The following is a 15675-nucleotide window of genomic DNA, read 5'->3' as shown; positions in this document are numbered from 1 at the left end:
TGCACGAACATGATTAACACGCCTGCACCAGTAGGAGTATCGGCCAGCACTTGGAGCGCCCAGGTCATGTTTGTATTACTCGTCCGAGCAAGCTAAAATAGGCCAGTTGAAAGTAGAACACCGCTTACAATCATGGGGTCTTTAAGAAACGTCCGTCCATTTTGATAATTTGTGCCACGTGTGCCACGTATTGTGTCTTTGTAAATTATACAATATACATAGCTTGAACAAAGACGGTACCTACCATGAGAATGAGGAAGGGAAGGGAAGCCATACCAGTGGACTAACTACATTGGCCATAGACTCTAGAGTGCAATCGGACATGAGGAAAAAAGAGAGTAAAGACTTCGCAGACGAATTCTATGTAACTGTATGGTAGGTATCGGCAATTGAATCGAACAAAGTCTGAAGATAGGTAGTCTATATAATCACATTGTCAAAAGCAACACAATAGGTCCAATGGCAAGCATTTTGATGCGTCTCAGCGCGCATGTCATGATAGTGGTGTTATACTTTTTTCGATTCGTGAGCTATATGGACATTCTAGTTCTCTATCTCATCTCGAGGCCCCTCGGCCTTCTAGGATAGAAGAACAGGTGCGAACCTCTGGGGAACAACGACATAGGTCAACGCCCCAACAGCAGCAATCATATTGAGGGTCAGTCAATCAGTCCATCCCTATCCCAACGAGGATACAGCGATAAAGCTGCCAGCAACAGGTCCAGCAAGAAGACCGATAAACGTAGCGCCAGCATACGAGCAAACGGCGGCACCGCGCTCAGTCCGATTCCAAAAGTCAGTCAGAGCGCCGCCAACAATGGCCATGGGCGAACAGCTAAAGACGCCGCTCAAAAGTCTATTTGTTAGGATGGTGTCGACATTGTGTGCCACGGCAACAGGGATAATGAACAGGACAAAGACAAAGAGCCCAGTGAACACAAGCCCCTTGCAGCCGTGTAAATTTGACAAAGGCCTCCAAACAACTGGGATAGAAGCAAAACCCAAGACGAATAAGCCAGTACAGCATCATCGACCGTCTGTCGGCATCGGATGATAAAATCCATCCGACCACGCGAATGCTAGGCCCAACAGCAACAGCGAACGCAAGCCGTGACACCAGAATGCGCCTGTGGCACCCCATCCATTACGACGGACGAATCGATTGATTGAAGATACAGTCGGTATACATATGACAAAGACCAGTTTTGCAGGAGGGGGTGAATGAGAGGGGTTTGATCCTTTGGATCCTTGTCGTGGATCGCCAGCTAAATTTGGCGATTCGGCACCTAGCCGCAAAGCTCGCCGTTTTCTTTGATACAGCTATTGATGTATTACGAGTGCATGTATTGGTAGCTATAAATAGGTTCCTACCTGAGGAGCCAATACGGCATTTGATCTTTTTTAAGTAAACATGAACAATTGATGGCTCTTTGTAGTAAACAGGGACAATCGAAGGCTCTTTGTAGTAAACAGGAACGATTGAAGGTTCTTTGTATCCTGATTCCTATGCTCTGTTCGACTAATTTGCTCTTTCTTTCTTTCTTTCTTTTACAACAATCCGGGCACTCTTATGAACATGCTAGCTGTTGCTGCAGTGTATCCTTGACCGACCTGTCTCTGTGCATCTCGTAGATTGCGAATATATAAGAGGTCCTTCCCCCGACTGGATACAGATAGCCAAGACCTTTTATCCATACAATATTACACCTAACCTACGCATCCCAATACTGGCAGGCACAGTACATTATCTACGACAGGCATCTGATCTCATGCAACATCCCCATCTGTTTAGACTCCACACCAAGTTATCTCTTCCCATCCCTCATATCTCGCCCTAAAAATGAAGATCTTAAGTGCTGTTGCCCCGGCTAGCTACGGTACAAATGGCGCCGATCCTCCTGTCCTGCCTGTCGCCGCGTCTCAGCTTCAGATTATCTTCGAGTGGGTTGGCCTCCTTCCACTGGCAATCTACCTCTCCGGCAGTGGCTTGTCTCATTGGTTGGTAGGCCAGACGTCGCTTGCAGGATGCATTGGTGTGAGCCTCTTCCCCCGTCTGGGTATTCTGGACAGCCTTGCTGCCTTCTTGCGCGAAGGTGCCGACTTTCTCGATCGTGCTTCGTCCGTCAGCGAGCTGCGGCACACTGTCTGGGACGCCAACTGGGGCAGTGTCTTCCCCTGCGCAAACGGAGCCGCAAGCGATATACTTACGAGATATGTCATTCCCAAAGCTCGTGAGATTGAGATCCCAACTGACTTGGCCGCCCTGATTGCTGCCAATGAACTTGTTCACAATCCAGATGAAGAAAAAGGCAATGCCGTTACCGCAGAGACCAGCAACAATTCCAAGGGCCAGACAAATAAGAAAGTTGGAGGCCCTCATTTCAGCCGCCATCAAACGTTGTACATTCTGGACTGCACCATCGATGCTGGCAAAAGAAAGACTGACAGCCCCTTCGTTATGTGGATTTTCTTTCTCGTCGAAGTTCTATTCATCCTTTCCTTACTTGGCGCTTGTGTCTCAACTATCCTGCTCGGCCTATACGGAACTGCTGCAGCCATTCTCATCAGCATCGCCTTCCGTGTGGCACGGCATAGCATCAAAGTCATTAGACCCCCGAGATACCTGGAAAGCAATGAAGCTAGCAATGCGGACGCCTACATGCTCACAGCGATACATGAGAATGCATCAACCTGGTATCTCTACAGAGGATCCCGTGCAGTCGTTGATGGGCTTGTCAACAAACCTATGATCTCGGACATCACAGCACGCCCTAAAACAGCGCTGGCACTCGCACTGCGCGGGCTAGCTACATTGCAACTTCTTACCATGACATATGTCGCGGCACAGAAAGGTTGGGATGGGGTAGGCTTGCTGGTTCTCATCGCTGTAGCGTGGACGCTTGACTACGCACTTTACAGAGACGACAGATTGGCGGCAACTTGGCTTCGGCGGGAGGGTGTAAGCATGAAAGCATGGAAGTGTCAGTTTAGTGGCCGCACACCTATGCTCGGTGCTATCCAGGTTCTCAAGTCCAACACAGTTTCGAGTTGGATGAACCAGATTCTGGCCCCTGCAAAACGCCGCGAGGCTTGGTTGGAGATGTTACAGTCCGATTGCCCTGATTTCGAAACTTTAGAGTCAAGGCATACATTAGGAGAAAACGACCAGAGTTGGGTGCGGAACAGTTGGTTGCTTACACACGCTGCAGTGAAAGCTATTAGGGTCGCCACAGGCGAGGGCACTGCGTAACCGTTGCATGTAGCCGTCTCTCATACCCCCAGTAGTATATTGGGCATGTGTAACTACCAGGAACCATGAGACTGATGAGCTCGACTCAATATACAGGTATATAGGATCGCTTAGTTAGCATAGTCGCGTTTGATAGTAAAGAACAGTGTCATGCAACTAATGTCTTGCAAATTGTTTGGCTCGGAATGGCAGGCGATGAATTCATCTACCACAGTTTAGTATCAATAGAACCTTCATCATTCAGAAAATTATGTACAAGAAATAAGTGAAAAATGCATATTGTGTCAACTCTACTAATCCTACTTAATTGCTTTCTGGATTAGCTTTCCTAATCTTTCTCGTGCACCTTCAGTATATATATATATATATATATTGTGAATTCACTTGTCTTATATTATGAGCCCTTTTTGTCCTGGTAAATAGCTGTTAGGCTCCGTAAAAAGCGTATCAATTTGTAAATACTATCTATTCAATTCTCTTCGGTACATTTTTCACAGCCTGAAGACAGTTGCTACAAGAAATCATTCCAGGAAGCGTGTGGCTGAATAGTGACTACTCAAGCAAAACTAGATTACTATTAACTCAAGAATGCTATGTAAAATATTTCTAATCGTTGATACGTACCTGTAAGGCAACCATAAGAGGCTGATCGTAACATATGTCCCTCAGACACTGTCACTAGTCATAACTTTTGCAGCAAATTGTGATATACCTCTCTTCTTGTGTGGTAAATATTAGGCTTTCTTTCAGCTCCACGATTGTCTGCCATTGCCAATATTCATAGTTTTCACCTTTTGTGACGACAATCGCTCTACTACACTCCATGAAGATATCGCTGCGAAACATTCCCTGCACCGGATCTATTGTGAAGCCGCTTGGCGCTTCGTTGGGGTTCCGCGGGTCTCCCTTCAAAATCGGGCAAATAAGGCCAAAGAGAGTGGATGTTGTTGTTTTGTCCCTCAGCTTGGGAAGTATTTGCAGGGCGTCTTTCCCCAGCGGCGAATCCCAATTTATGTATTTTCTCAAATCATGGCCTTTTTTCATCCACCAGCGGCACGATAGTTTTCGCGTATCGCCGTTGGCTTCAATAACAGCCTCGATGCCGCCATACGCTGTACGAACCCATTCATTCGCATCCGTCTTCCCAGGCCTCCAACAGCGTGAATGGTGAAGGGCTTGGAAGCGAGATGCGTTGGAACTGATAAATGCCACATCGGCTTTACCTCCTGAATAAAAGTATGGGTCATCGAAAGCAAGGTCTGTTACATCGGCAATAGCCTCAACAGGACGAAGCAAACCCCAGATTGTCTCCGAGTCACCAGGCCTCGTCGCGTGCCGCCCAGTCAATAGTAAACCGGCTGCCTCTATCGACATTTTGGAGTCACTATAGGGCAACAGTTCGATGAGTGCTGACTGAATCCATAAGGGAACGTTGGTCTGAGGAAGGAAAGCAGATAATATTGTTTCTTCGAGAGGGAAGAGATCAAAGTCGTTTTTTACCCATTGTAGAAAGCACATACGGCTGAAACAGGCTCTGTTGCCTTCAAGAAGTGTCCAAGCTCGCCGATTCCAAGGGGAAACAATTAGCGACAGCAGCATGGCCTTAATGTCACGAGGTACGGTGGTAAACCCCTTGTCCCAACATAACACAACCTTTGCGTGGTGAAACGTCTTGTTGATTCTTCCGATCATCAATCTCCGCGTCTCCTCTTCTGTCGGTGTCACAGCGCAGTCGATCCAATAGCTTTTGCAGTTTTGGCTCCTGGCAACTTGAACAAGGAGTTTGTGGACGCATATATTCAGCCCATCATCTCTTGTGCCATGCACACCATCCCTCCAAACATGAGACACGGCCAATGTCTCATTGTCGGCCATGACCCACCACTCATTGTAGTTGATTCCAGCGTTAACACTCACTGCTGGCATCCCCCGTTGGGCGATTTTGTCAAACTCCGGGATTGTATGACTAGGAGGTCTCAATGTTCCGCACAGTTTATCGCATGATGGGACATGGTAACTTAAGTTGGCTAAATCGTCATGGTCGGAATCGAACTTGCATTTTTCGACTGTGCATTCCTTGTGAATGAACCAATTTTCGTTGTGTTTAGCTACATCAAGCTCCTCAAGAAGATCGCGAGGTTGAATAAAAGGTGCGATTTCTTTCCGTGTAAGAAGCTTCAAGCTTTTGGGACAAATGAGTCTCCCGGCATTCAGACTGCATTCTTCCAACGCCCGCGCGACAGCTCGGTGGTAATGAGGGGGTTGGACAATTGGTACCCCAGAAAATTGAAATTTTCGTTGGAAGCCACAACGAGCCTTGATGGCGCCCAATAAGCATATACAAATATTCCATGCTCGATCTAACTTCCAGCGCTCAGCCATATCTAGATACGGCGGACCTGGGATTCGGCTGGCCCTATCATGCGAAGCATAAAGAAAATAAACCAAGGAGTTGGCGGCACGGACACATTTATCAAAGGCTGCTTCGATCTCTGCTCTATTGAGCGATGGCATCTCCTTGTAGAAGTGTGCGATTGCTATAACGCAACCAAATGAATAAATTTCATCAGGGTCAGTGACACCCGCTTGGATATTTCGAAATCTTGAAAGCCCATGACTTCGAGCGATCGAGATAGCAATTCTCAGCTGTTCCGAGCTCAATGACATGGAGAGAATAAAGTCCGCAAACTGTTTGGCCCTATAAATGTCCCTTGTGGGTGGCCATATCGTTTGCCCTACGGTTGTGCTGTATGGGCTTTCGGCAGCATGCAGAAAAGGAAGAGAGTTGGCGTTTGCCATTTTCGTAATAGATGGATGGCGGTGTGAGAATAGTCATAGCAGGACACAATCAAAATGGCAAAGAACTCGAATGCCTGCCTGAGAAGATGGTCTGCTTGGTGAATTTGGGCATATTTCAATTCTTCTACATCTTTTTGGTGCGAAAGTTAGCATAATTTATACTTAGTAGCCACTACCTGTATTATCACTACTGGGTACCTATCGTACGAAACAAGATGTAGTGATACATGCGTTAATGCCTTAATTACCCAGGTACTTTATTAATGAAGCCTGAGTAACGGATATATTAGGGCAGACAGAAACAGACGCTTCTGAGTAACCTCGGTGAGCTCTATGGCGTCAACTGGCGTTTCACATATATAGCTGTTGAGAGTGAGAAAGGGGAGCTAACGCACATACGCACACACACACTCACACTCTCTATTTTTGTAATCTGGGCCTGGTGTAACAAGCCGGGCTGCTGTAGGTCAATGTAGGAGGAGATTGTGAATGGGCAAAGCATAATCATAGGTTTGTGTTGGCGGAGGCCACGTCAGACTATTAAGCAATGCAATAGAAATATTCTTAAAAATTACTAGACAAAGGTTCGGTAGCAGCTGTTCCAATCTTGGGTCTTCCGCAGTCTACCCTATGTACCAAGGAGAAATATAGGATCCATGGATACTATAAATTCTAAATATACAGAATCTCGCATACCTCCTAGCAGCCTCATATTGCGGGAAGACATGTACAGTACTTCAACCCAGGCGCCTACAAAGGAGGGCTTTGAACCGGTCGGCCATATTTCTTGACCACACTATGCTTGATGCTCATCTGTAACAAAAATGCGCATGTAGAACCAACTACATGTAACCTGTCCCTCTCTCCGGGTCTACACCTTCCCCAAGCCAGGTCCAAGGCTGCCAGCCAAATGATTGAGTGGCATAATTTCTGCAGGCCGCGCAAACAACCCATCTTCCGTTAGAACCCGTACCAGCTCAATGTGTACCGGGTTTTGTCGATGCGCGAGTCGTGCCGCAGCGTTTTGGTATCTTGCCCAGTCGTCAGCATCTCAATCTCAGCTAGTAATAACAGGGTTCTCATCAGTGGGCTTATATCACATTTCCCACACGACAATCATCGGTTCCCCCGCTGAGACATCACGCTCATGCACGGCCCAAACGAGCGAACCGGGTTCATCAGCCTGGGCTGTGTCCGCAAGCCGCTTGAAAATCTGCCTGACCTACAAATGAACATTTAATTACATGTAAATGGTAACCAGGGTCAGTATTGTACACACCTGATCCAATTTTTCAGGTTTTGGGTGAATGAATACACATTGGTGGATGGCTTCTGAAGATGACATCGTGAACGTTGAGGCGAATCTATTTCTTAAGAGCTGAGCCGTAAATTTATCAACAGGCGGCGTTGTCATATAAGTACATGTAACTAATGGTTCAGTAAGCAGGGCTTTATATCCATTCTCTACGGGTTGAAAGTGGCGGCATTTAGCTGTAAGCCCCCGCCCTAACTACATAGTATTAACCTGAATCTTGGGATATGACGTCATTCACGTCAATTCATATAATTTGTCTATCAGGGCGAAGCAGCGTGAACATGTCATTTTGGTGTATGGACTTCCTATAGGTTGGCGACATCAACTTCCTTTGCGGCGCAACACACTCGGCCGTCCGCCCATGACATAGAAGTCTTTCGGGAACCCTATGAGCTGCTCGGCTCTCGCGATTAACGTTGTCCACCCGTTCTGCGGCCAAGACCTGATCTATTGTCGCCTTTCGGGTATCTTGGTGCGAGACACCAAAACCGGTTCCACTCCGAGCTCCGAACTCCGAGCCTCCCGCCTGGCGTCATCGCCTGGCTGGCTAATAAGTTGTGATATTAATTATTATATACAAGTATTAAGCAATGAGGAAATCAACAATAGAGAAACTTTTGGAGAACAAACCATCGCCTCAGCATAAATAACTTGACACCAAATCAACATCTACATTTCTTGCCGTTTCAATTCCTCCACTATCTAAGCCCCGTGCTCTACTTCAACAAATATGCCACTTTACGAGGTCCAACATTATATCCCCCTGTCATTGGAGGAACGCAACAAGTTCGCAAAGGAAATCACAAGAATCCATACGAGAGAGTTCATTACACCGAGCCTTTTCGTCAATGTTCAGTTCACCGAGCTAAAGGAAGGCTCCAGCTTTATTGCAGGCGAGGAGGTATGCGCAATTCCCACAGGAGCAACGCCGCGCGAGAACATAATTGACATACTAAATGTATTAGAAAAAAACAAATCGAGTCATTGCTTTTCTCCGGGGCGGCCCAAGGACCCGAGAGCAGTTCGTTGACGTGACCAAACAAGTCAAGAAGGCTTGGGACGAGATTATGAATGAAGGAAAGGCTGTGTGGGGAGAGCGTCAGTTGAGCCTGGTCGGTGTGATTGATGGACTTGCAGGCGGCCTTGAGCATGACTTTGTTGCTCCTGAGGTATGCTAGCGGACTCACTTTTCTCTACATATTCCACTACCAGATTTAAATATCGTTTGGATCCATCTTCGTGAGTGCATCAGCTAATTATATATACAATCATAGGCGGGCAAAGATGTTGCTTGGCTTAAGAACCACAAGAGCGACTTCCAGAAGTTGGCGTCTGAGGGAAACAATTTATTCGCCGGTATCCTGCAAGAAATGGAGAATCGCGAGGACCTCGTTGCAAAGCTCCAGCAGGATTAAACATATACTTTGTTGTTTGACTTCTATCAACATGTAGCTCTTTCACAGCAATCAGATCTTTCCTTCAGTTCCATAGATTGGAAATAGAATACGAATAACGTCCGCGTGCGCATATTTCCGTCTATTGGTATAACAATCAAAGGCTTACCTCTACATCACTTTGGCGAAATAACGTGCCTAACCTATAGAGCATGATTCGGACGACAAATCTCAACGTGGGCCGCCAGCCGGGTCCCGGTCTAACAGCTGCCGCGACATTAATCGACTCTCCATTCATAATCGTCGTAATCTCAGTGTCACTACGTTCAACCTTGTCGCCTCCGATCATAAAATAATAAGTTGGATGGATTCTTCAATATCCGCTATAATTACAATACAACTCAGGGTACGTGACATACTGTGAGTGGAGTGGGGCCGTCAGTGCAAATTGTCTCTATCTTCGATGTAGCAAGATTAGACAATATTACTATGGTATATCGGTTCAGTTGGAAGTTCGATTCAGAAACTTGGGTTCTTAAGGACTTATATATAGACGTTTTAAATACTAAAATATATAGTCTCATAACGGTATGAGCCTGAGCTAGGTAATAAAGCTACCATATATAGTGAACAGTCGTTGTATCATAATATTTACTCAGTTAAAATTTCGGTAGTGAGTCTGCGTGTAAGTTGAAGACATGATCCAATCCTTCTATTTGTCCCCCTTTGTCCAGCCTTCCCAGCGTTCTATATTTCCTATATCAAGGTCAAAAAGGTCCAGCATTCTTCCCACGCTCTGGTTAATCATAACTTCGACGTCGTCAGATTTGATGTAGAAAGCGGGCACGGGCGGGAAGATGATGGCCCCTGCACGCGTAACTTGCAGCATGTTGCGCAAATGGATCTCGCTGAGCGGAGTCTCCCGCGTCACGAGGACCAGCCGCCTCCGTTCTTTCAGCATCACATCAGCAGCGCGGGCGATCAGATCACTGCCTAACCCAGTCGAAACCGAAGCAAGCGTCTTCATACTGCAAGGCACTATGATCATGCCATCTGTGCGGAATGACCCGCTGGAAATCGCTGCAGCCATGTCGTTTATGTTGTACGAGAAGTCTGCCAATGCTATGACATTGGCAGCGTGATAGTCTGTCTCGTATTTGATCGTCTCTCCTGCCCATTTACTGGTAACAAGATGCGTCTCGACATTGAGGTTTCGGAGAGCAATAAGAAGTTTGATGCCGAGTATAGCTCCGGTGGCTCCCGTCATGGCTACGATGATACGCTTACGGCGGGGGGCCACCGCCGTCGCGTTTGCTGTACTAGACATTCCGAGCATGATGAGTCAAGGAGGAAGCGAGATAAGAGCTGAGGAGCGATGTAGGATAAATGGTAGAATTGAGCTGTTTTTGTAGCGAATGTGCTAGAGATGTTTGGGCGTAAAATAGTCCGAATCTTATACTCCATTTTGAGAATCACTCACAATTCTGAACCGGCAGAGTATGATTGCATTTTGCAAACTGCCGAAATGATTTACATCCATTGATGTATCCGAGGCTCCGAATGGTTCGGTGTGCTAAGAAGTCGGTAATTCCGAGAATGGCTTAGCGCTTCCGAGACCCCGAGAATGCGCTGCAGCCGGAAGACCTGCGAAGCTAGTGGTCCGAGTCGTCAAGCTGTACAAGGCGAGAGTTGGTTGTGAAAATTTGTTGTTTGTGAGTGTGAACTAAGTTCCAGGTAGATCTTGAATTGAAATGCGAACGTCATCATCTCCTTGACGGGCCGAAGGCTACGATGAGGCATCTGTACTAACTATCTAACAATCTGTTGACATTTTGTAGCTATATTGTAGGTAGAATGCAGGCACTAAGGCTGTATAAGTAAGTAGAGAGATCAATGAGACAATTAAGTATATGACATCTCCACTAAGATAAAAGGAACTATATCTGGGCTGTTCTTGAATTATACAAGCCGCAAGTTATATGGTGTAGCCATCAGACGTCAAGGAAATGCATGGGGTATTCGTGATTGTACTATTTTTACTGTATTTGAAGGCCTCAATATGTCTTGCTAGTTCTCAAATAATTCACACCGTTCTAATTACCGTCCAGACTGCAAAATCCTCGCTGTTCCCACTTTGCCAGCACTTTGTCTTGTATGTCCTGCGGGTAACCCTGCTTGAAGCTGGTATTCACCCAGTTTCTCCCTTCGGTGTACTCAACAGGAAACAAGCAATCACAAACCAACTTTCCACCCTTGATCGGGTTGCCGTTGCCGTGGCTCATGTATGGAATTAGAGCAAATCCTCTCACGTCCTCAAAAGGATGCTCGTCTATACCTGGCCGACAGCGCGTAGAGAAGGCCCACATAATGTCTGCATCGGAATGTACGTCGATGTCTTCGCCGACTAGCAGGAGACGATGGAATGGAACACCGGCTTTAGTATTAAATACCACATCTCCAAATTGCTTCGCGAGTTCCCTCGGTGTAGTCTTCATAGACCGTAGTCGCTTTCCGTCTACCTTGATAGCAACCCAGGTACACTGGGATACCAGTGGAGAGCTAACATCCAAAATGGGCAGATCTGCATCGCGGCAAAGCTGCATCACTGAGGCAGCAGTGACCAGTCCACCAAGGGATTGCTGTAGGTAATTGATTAGATAGAGGTAAAGGCAAAAATGCAAAATAGAAGAAGAGTTTTTCTAGTGCGGCAAGGACAAGGGGAAACTCACCGTCTCGTCAGTTAGTCTACCAGTGGCTGACATTGGGAGAATTGGATTATTCCGATAGGTAATCTTGTTGACCGTGTATACAGGCATCATGTGAGACTCGCCGGGGAAATTGACTCCGTGCATTTCGCTGTACGGGCCTTCAGGGACTTGTTCGGAGATGGAGATGGTGCCTTCGAAGACGATCTCGGCATTGGCAGGCACCAGGAGATCGTTAGTATCGCACTTGACCATTCTGATCGGCTCGCCACTGAGAGTGCCGATGAACTCTGCCTCGGTGACGTTATCTGGAATTGGCATAGCAGAAACCATGACGGCGGCTGGAGGGGCGCCAAGGACAAAGGCCCAGGGCGCATCTTGGCCAAATTCCCTCCACTTGTTGACAATCTGCCAGTTATGCTGAGGCGGGTAACAAGCACCCGTCATGGTGCGTTTGCCAACCACCATGGCTCGGTTGACGGACCAGTTCACCCATTTACCATCGGGCGATTTGAGGACGTGCATGCCGTACGTCCCAATATATTTGCCGCCGTCGGTCTGGTGGACCATGGGTGCCGGTATCTTTGTGAGGTCGATGGCGTCGCCTTCGATGCAATTCTCCTTAACTGGGCCCGACTGGACCGTAATGGGATCAACCGGCGCCGAGGTGGTCGCATCAAGCAGCTTCTCAATGATAGCGCCCGCACCACTGCTGGGTGGCAGCGCTACGTGGTGGGCTATACGAGCGTAGGCTTGACTCTTCGGAGTTCGAAGTGCCCCCGGTGCACCAAGGATACGGAACAAGCCATCCTTGGCTCCTATGACATTGTTAAACAAAGGTGCTTTGTCGTTGGTCTCGCAAACAAGACGAGTAATAGCAGCGGCCTCGAGGTTTGGATCCACAGAGTCGTTGATTTCGACTAGATCCCCTTCCTCTCGGAGAGTGTCGACAAAGGTTCGGAAGCTCAAATGCGCTGGCTCCGGGTCTCGATCTCTGGTTGCTGCCATGGTAAACAAGCTTGATTACTTTGAGTCTTTGCACGTGTGAATTTGTATGCGTTATAGATTGTGTGTCTCATTCATGTCTCGAAATTCTAAGATTTGTCTGGTCAGTGTGTTCCCTATATAGTGCACAGTCTCCGAATTGCATCATCGCAAGAGACTTCCGTGGTTCCCGCCTCCGCGTGGGATGCCGAAATGAAGTCAAGGAGCTGGCCGGCCCCGAGCTCCGAGAATGTGATAGTGGATCCCAGTGCGCCGAACTCCGCGAAGTGGGGACCACTCCAAGTTCGAAAGCCTCAGAGGAGGTGCTTTCGTATTTACACACTTCAACACCAATGCACATGGATTACATGGCGATCTGACACCGAGACACCGAGCAACTACGAGTATGGATCATGAAGCGATCAACCGCGTCTTACGACAAAGGGTCATGTCTCGGGGAAAGGCATGCTACCCCTGCCGGCAACGCAAGGTCAAGTGTGATCACCAGCAGCCATGTCAAACCTGCCAGAAACGGGGGCATCCCGAAATTTGCACGTATGATTTGAGAGGAGACCCTACAACGAGTCGGAAAGATGGCCAGACGATCCGGCCTCGACGTGGAGTTTCCAATACTTCTGACGCCTATTTGCGGGATGTTCCTCATGAGAGCCGTACAACTTCTAGTGGCCGGAATCTTGGCCGATCACAGAGCACGCCACGTGTGTTCGATCAGTCAGCTGCTGATGGCGTGTCAGAGTCTACAAGAACTCATGAACACAGTGCATCTTTCGTTACAACTAATGCTGCGGTCACAAAGAAAACTTACGAAGGGGGCAGTTCCATCATGGGCGTCCTGCAACAATATGCCCATGATGCTGCCCCTGAACTCCTTCGAGAATCAGGTGTTTCTTTTGGATTGCAGAATACCCTTGATGGCGATCCGTTTACCGAGGCGACTACCCCAGAGAATCGACACGCAAGCTTGCTGAGCCTTGCGCCACATACAGATGAGATACAGAGGTCGGTCCTCCTGGTTGTCGCTGCTTGACATATGCTTCGCAATCTAGAAACAGACCGCTACTGACAGGCTTGGTCTCTTGCGTCATCCGCTACTGAAGTACACCTTACTGACAGTCTGGCACAGATTCATCCCGCTCTATCGACATACTATCCATCCATTCATGCCACTGCTCGTCGATATTGACGAATTTGAGCTTCATGTCTGCGAATACCTCGAAAGCCGAGCTGCCGGAGACTTGAGGGATGGTTCGAAGACGCCGAATCAGTGGTTCACCGGCAAAGGCATCAATACCATTGCTGTAATTCTGGCGACCCTATCCTGCTCTTCTTATTTCTCCGATATTTCCATTAAAGAGCGTTCTACAACTGCTCTGAAATTTGGTAAGATTGGACATGGTAGCTGTCGACTACCCACATCATGATGATGCTGATGTTGGATAGTGGCTAGAGCTTTCCAGGCTTTGCGACTGGCCAACTACATGTTGCGGCCGTCTGTCGAGGCGGTGCAGACACTCTTGCTACTGGGAAACACTCTCCAAAATACCGGGCAATCCGATGGATCGTGGATTCTATTGGGAACGACTATCAGGCTTGCCCAGGCTCTTGGTCTACATGCAGCAAATACTAAGACTCGAGGGGCCAACTCCAGAAAGAAGGAAGCTCTATGGTATTTGCCTCACAATGGGATGAGCCGATGGCATACTCTTGAGACTAACTATGAAGGTTCATTTAGGTCGGTTATTGTATGGCAAGATTGCTTCCTCAGTGTATGTCACGGCCGGCCATCGGGTATTTCCAAAGCACAACTGAAGCGTCTCAATTTTGCTGCTGTGACCGGTCCTAGCCTGTCCTACTTTGAAATCATGTGCCGCGTGGGATGCTTGTGCGTCGATCTTACGGAGGATGTGCCGACTCTGAAACGCTCAGTTGATCTCGTCGAGGCAATCGATAGGTGCTACTCAAACGCGCTACCTCATCTGCAGAGCCTCGACGAATGCCGCAATCTGCATCAGCGCCTCGAATTCTTTGCCCTTCAGATCAACATGTCCTTCACCATTGCCGTTGTTTGTCGACCGGCAATGAAGAAACTACCTCCGGGATCAGGAGAGGGTCATTACCACCAATTCCTCACTACACGCGCCAAACAGAGCCTTTTCACTACTTTGAGAACCTTCTTGGCCTTCCAGGCGCTAAGTTCTATGCCGCTCCGGAACTGGTCGATGCTCCACTCAACACTTACATCCATGTTGCTGCTCTCCGTATGGGAGGAAACAAGACATGATCCGCAGTCCAGAGATCTGCAGGAGCGCCTGGTTGGTCTTCTGTTGGCCGTCAGTGAAGAAGGCTCAAGCGCGGATACAGACAGTGATGGCCATCCCTCCTATTACACCCAATGGTTGTCTCCTCGTAGTATTCGAACACTCATCGCTTTGCAGAGTGCAATACGAAATACACCTCCTCTGACCGATCATGTGTCTCCTACAAGGTCAGTAGAGACTCTGTTGACAACCTCCGAAGGTACCTTGCTACATCAGACAGGCCTACCAGTGCTTGACTCTCAGGTTCCGGATCAGATCACTGCTTTACTTGGCTCAAGGTGGGTACCCTTATTAAGTTTTGTGAGCTCTTACCATTGACGAGGTGTCTAGTGTAGCATATGACTATGATCAATTTGATTGGTCGACAGTCGACCTTTCTCCATTTGCTTTTATTGATGAAACAGTCAACAGTAAGTATGAGCCTCTGATCCAATCTCTGCCAATCGCTAAGCATCTTCAAAGTGCCATTTTACGATTCGTCGCAATGTAATGGATTCGTATAGATCAGCGAATATTATCCAAGACTGCTAAGAGGCAACGTGAGCGAGCTGATCGGGGGAGCTAATTGGAGATGCTAATCGCTACTTGTTATAAAGTTCTATTAAATTAATATTCCCCATGTTATTCTCATTAGGTTTTGTATTTAGAAGACACACGAGGGTGGAACCAATGCACAACCAACCAGGGCGGCCTGCTGATGCAACCCGCAGCGGAACGGCGGAACAGCCCAACATCTTCCATTTGAAAGAGCAGACTTCGGATAGATTCGTAATTCTGGGGCCGTAATTGGTCAACGCCCCATCTTGATTTCAGTCGCATCAACATTTGACCAATCTTGGGATAAGACGTCATTCACGTCAATTCATATAATTTGTCTATCGAGGCGAAG

General features: G+C 47.7%; 7 protein-coding genes across 7 annotated transcripts; 3 read left to right on the top strand and 4 right to left on the bottom strand.

Annotated features, from left to right (window-relative positions):
- Positions 1 to 1840: 1840 nt before the first annotated feature.
- V8C40DRAFT_286306 (uncharacterized protein) lies at positions 1841 to 3250 on the top strand (the record flags this gene model as incomplete). The annotated part of the gene is made up of 1 exon (XM_083222516.1): positions 1841 to 3250. One exon carries the CDS (start codon positions 1841 to 1843, stop codon positions 3248 to 3250), a length of 1410 nt encoding a protein of 469 aa, XP_083074674.1.
- Positions 3251 to 3928: 678 nt separating this feature from the next.
- On the bottom strand, positions 3929 to 6049 carry V8C40DRAFT_274012 (uncharacterized protein; the record flags this gene model as incomplete). Its single annotated transcript, XM_083220561.1, has 1 exon — positions 3929 to 6049. The coding sequence occupies one exon, from the start codon at positions 6047 to 6049 to the stop codon at positions 3929 to 3931; it is 2121 nt and encodes a 706-aa protein (XP_083074673.1).
- Positions 6050 to 6594: 545 nt separating this feature from the next.
- Positions 6595 to 7517, bottom strand: V8C40DRAFT_240401 (putative quinol monooxygenase). Its single transcript, XM_083214784.1, has 3 exons — positions 7329 to 7517; positions 7150 to 7271; positions 6595 to 7080 (listed from the first exon to the last, which is right to left on the bottom strand). Exons 1-3 carry the CDS (start codon positions 7461 to 7463, stop codon positions 6921 to 6923), a joined length of 417 nt encoding a protein of 138 aa, XP_083074672.1. The 5' UTR covers positions 7464 to 7517; the 3' UTR covers positions 6595 to 6920.
- Positions 7518 to 7659: 142 nt separating this feature from the next.
- Positions 7660 to 8905, top strand: V8C40DRAFT_240399 (uncharacterized protein). Its single transcript, XM_083214783.1, has 3 exons — positions 7660 to 8265; positions 8330 to 8533; positions 8639 to 8905. Exons 1-3 carry the CDS (start codon positions 8095 to 8097, stop codon positions 8777 to 8779), a joined length of 516 nt encoding a protein of 171 aa, XP_083074671.1. The 5' UTR covers positions 7660 to 8094; the 3' UTR covers positions 8780 to 8905.
- Positions 8906 to 9310: 405 nt separating this feature from the next.
- V8C40DRAFT_240397 (UbiX family flavin prenyltransferase) lies at positions 9311 to 10290 on the bottom strand. The gene has a single exon (XM_083214782.1). It carries the CDS (start codon positions 10092 to 10094, stop codon positions 9471 to 9473), a length of 624 nt encoding a protein of 207 aa, XP_083074670.1. The 5' UTR covers positions 10095 to 10290; the 3' UTR covers positions 9311 to 9470.
- Positions 10291 to 10790: 500 nt separating this feature from the next.
- V8C40DRAFT_240396 (UbiD family decarboxylase) lies at positions 10791 to 12547 on the bottom strand. Its single transcript, XM_083214781.1, has 2 exons — positions 11488 to 12547; positions 10791 to 11397 (listed from the first exon to the last, which is right to left on the bottom strand). Exons 1-2 carry the CDS (start codon positions 12469 to 12471, stop codon positions 10852 to 10854), a joined length of 1530 nt encoding a protein of 509 aa, XP_083074669.1. The 5' UTR covers positions 12472 to 12547; the 3' UTR covers positions 10791 to 10851.
- Positions 12548 to 12792: 245 nt separating this feature from the next.
- Positions 12793 to 15625, top strand: V8C40DRAFT_240394 (Zn(II)2Cys6 transcription factor). Its single transcript, XM_083214780.1, has 6 exons — positions 12793 to 13467; positions 13592 to 13848; positions 13909 to 14134; positions 14201 to 15064; positions 15117 to 15196; positions 15249 to 15625. The coding sequence occupies exons 1-6, from the start codon at positions 12854 to 12856 to the stop codon at positions 15287 to 15289; spliced, it is 2082 nt and encodes a 693-aa protein (XP_083074668.1). The 5' UTR covers positions 12793 to 12853; the 3' UTR covers positions 15290 to 15625.
- Positions 15626 to 15675: the final 50 nt, after the last annotated feature.

The sequence above is a fragment of the Trichoderma camerunense genome (assembly GCF_050948025.1).
Source record: "Trichoderma camerunense strain CBS 138272 chromosome Unknown V8C40scaffold_6, whole genome shotgun sequence".
In the NCBI taxonomy this organism is placed as follows: domain Eukaryota; kingdom Fungi; phylum Ascomycota; class Sordariomycetes; order Hypocreales; family Hypocreaceae; genus Trichoderma; species Trichoderma camerunense.
The sequence above is the reverse complement of the archived record's forward strand: the minus strand, read 5'-3'. Positions and strand labels throughout refer to the sequence as shown.